This window comes from Physella acuta, unplaced genomic scaffold (assembly GCF_028476545.2).
Source record: "Physella acuta isolate Inbredline_101_S28 unplaced genomic scaffold, ASM2847654v3 ptg000898l, whole genome shotgun sequence".
Classification (NCBI taxonomy): Eukaryota; Metazoa; Mollusca; class Gastropoda; family Physidae; genus Physella; species Physella acuta.
In genome coordinates, this window is record NW_026732415.1 from 92,985 (window position 1) to 95,245 (window position 2,261).

Here is a 2,261-nt window from a genome sequence, read left to right on the forward strand (position 1 = left end):
GATAAAGGGTCACGTTCAAACTCATCCCCCGACTACCAATCAACAACTGTAGGTTGATTAATCTGTAACAGAGACCTTCAGGTTTCTAACAATCAAATTAGGAAATGTTCAAATGTTTTTATTCAGATACATGAATATTCTTTGATCTTTTGCTTAACCGTAATTCCCCTTTCAAATCTTACGGTCTATAGGGCAAGTGAAGTAGAGTTTACTTGTTTCTGTGACCTCGGCATATAAAGAGATAGTGTGGTCAGCACCATGCTCAGCCGCCTTTACTTTCCCTAACGTGAGTTAGGCGCCCTTCAGAGTTGGGTGGACTCAGGGGTGATCTATTGACTTGAACCCGGATTCGAACTCGAGACTAACGGGTTAGCAGTCCAGCTCTCTACCGCTAGACCACTCCGTCCAACACCAAGTGAACGCCTAATAAAATGTGCATAAAAGTACGGGATATTATTAGTACTTTATAAATTTACATGCGTTTTTTGAGAAATCGGAAATAGCGTAAATTAGTACTTCCGGTCAACGGAAATTACTCAAAATTTGGCAGAAGGTAGAGAATTAGATCTTTGACTTACGTATGAAATTTTATTTATCTATCTGAAACAGCAGTCAAGTTATAGGCTTTAAAAAATTCAAAGTAGAAAAAGTACCACTTCCGGTTATCAGAAATCGCTCAAAAGTTGATTTAGTATCTACGATTTTGATATAGTACTTATATATGAAATTTCATCAACCTAGCTGTAACGGCACTGAAGTTATCGTGTTCACACACAGACACACAGAAAGACACACAGACATACGGACAAGATTGCAAAATTATGTTTTTCCTTATCAGTGATTACAAGACTTTCTCTATTCGAGAAAGTTAAAATGAAAATAGAAGGGGACACGAACAGCTGTATTAATGCTTAAAATGAGCAAGATATTTCTTTTTTTAAGAGATTTGGGTTTATTCCACAACTATGTAAGTTCAATTAACTTTTATTTTATAAGGTAAAAGGAAATTGTATAAATAAGTTAAAAGCCACATATCAACTCTTTCCTGATTTATTTTTTTGTAACTCCATTTGGTAAGAGTCCAACATTGATTCAATATTCAAAAATTTTTCATGGTAGTCTAAAGCATTGATAAGCCCATCCAAACCTTCCCCTCCCAGCATAAACTCAAACAGGTTTGAATAGTTCTCTTTCACGCGGTGATCAGTGACTCTGTCCTGTTGGAAGTTGTAAGTTCTAATATTTTCTGGTCTGCCTTTGGTGCCTATTTGCATTTTTCTCATTGTCCTTCTTTTGATCTCTTGCACTTCAAGTTGTGCTTGGTAATTCCTAGATTTGAGTTTCTTTAATGCGATTTCTTTATTTTTAGCCTGTGAACGCTCTTGTCTGCACTCTGCCACTGTTCCTGTGTGAATGTGAGTTATCCTCACAGCACTGTCTGTGATATTGACAGACTGTCCACCAGGACCACTGCCGTGAAAAATTTCCACTTTTAAATCTTGAGGCTGGATGTCAATATCTATAAAATGAGCAAGATTTTTTTTGTTTTTTATTTTTCTCTTTTTAATTTTTTTTTTTTTTGGCCTCAGACATGTAACTTACAGCGTCAGTTGTGTGTTCGCTTCAGTATTACAGTTTTCATCATCGGCTTGTGAGGACTGATACAGATTTACAATAGTAATATTTCTTTCTTACTTGTAGCCTATTTTCATTCATTTAAGATGGTTTACTTATACATAGATCTAATACAAAACGTCTAAATATAAAAAAAAATTAAAAAAAAAAATAAAAAACAACATGAAAATGCAAATGTGTAATTAAGTGATGATTCAAGGGATTTTTTTCCCTCGGCGTGGTGGGTGAGGGGGCGGGGGGGGGGGGGCGGTGTAGAATTTGGGTTTTTAAGTAGAGCTGAAATAAATTTATGATTACAGAGAATTAAAATGATACAAATTTTAAGCAATCGGAAAAGTTATGTTATTACAACGAGACACATCAATGCAAACATTCTTCTCTTTCAAACATCTATATCTGTACAGTCCTCAAACAGTTTTTTTTAATCAATTGTTTTAAACATTTAAATCAGTAATAGTAATTTGTTTGATAGTTTTACACAGCATCAAAGATTTGAACATCAATTGCATATTTAATAATCAAAGAGAGACAAGAAAATGGCATAAGACTAGACTAAAATAAGGTGTGCAAACTCGGTTTCTCTTCACTGTGCTCAGTCTTTAGCTGTGGAGTCAAAAGTTCACATT

General features: G+C 34.9%; 1 protein-coding gene across 1 annotated transcript; it reads right to left on the reverse strand.

Annotated features, from left to right (window-relative positions):
- Positions 1-1,034: 1,034 nt before the first annotated feature.
- Positions 1,035-2,025, reverse strand: LOC131953003 (peptide chain release factor 1-like, mitochondrial). The gene is made up of 2 exons (XM_059315976.1): positions 2,007-2,025; positions 1,035-1,519 (listed from the first exon to the last, which is right to left on the reverse strand). Exons 1-2 carry the CDS (start codon positions 2,023-2,025, stop codon positions 1,035-1,037), a joined length of 504 nt encoding a protein of 167 aa, XP_059171959.1.
- Between the last annotated feature and the right edge of the window lie 236 nt (positions 2,026-2,261).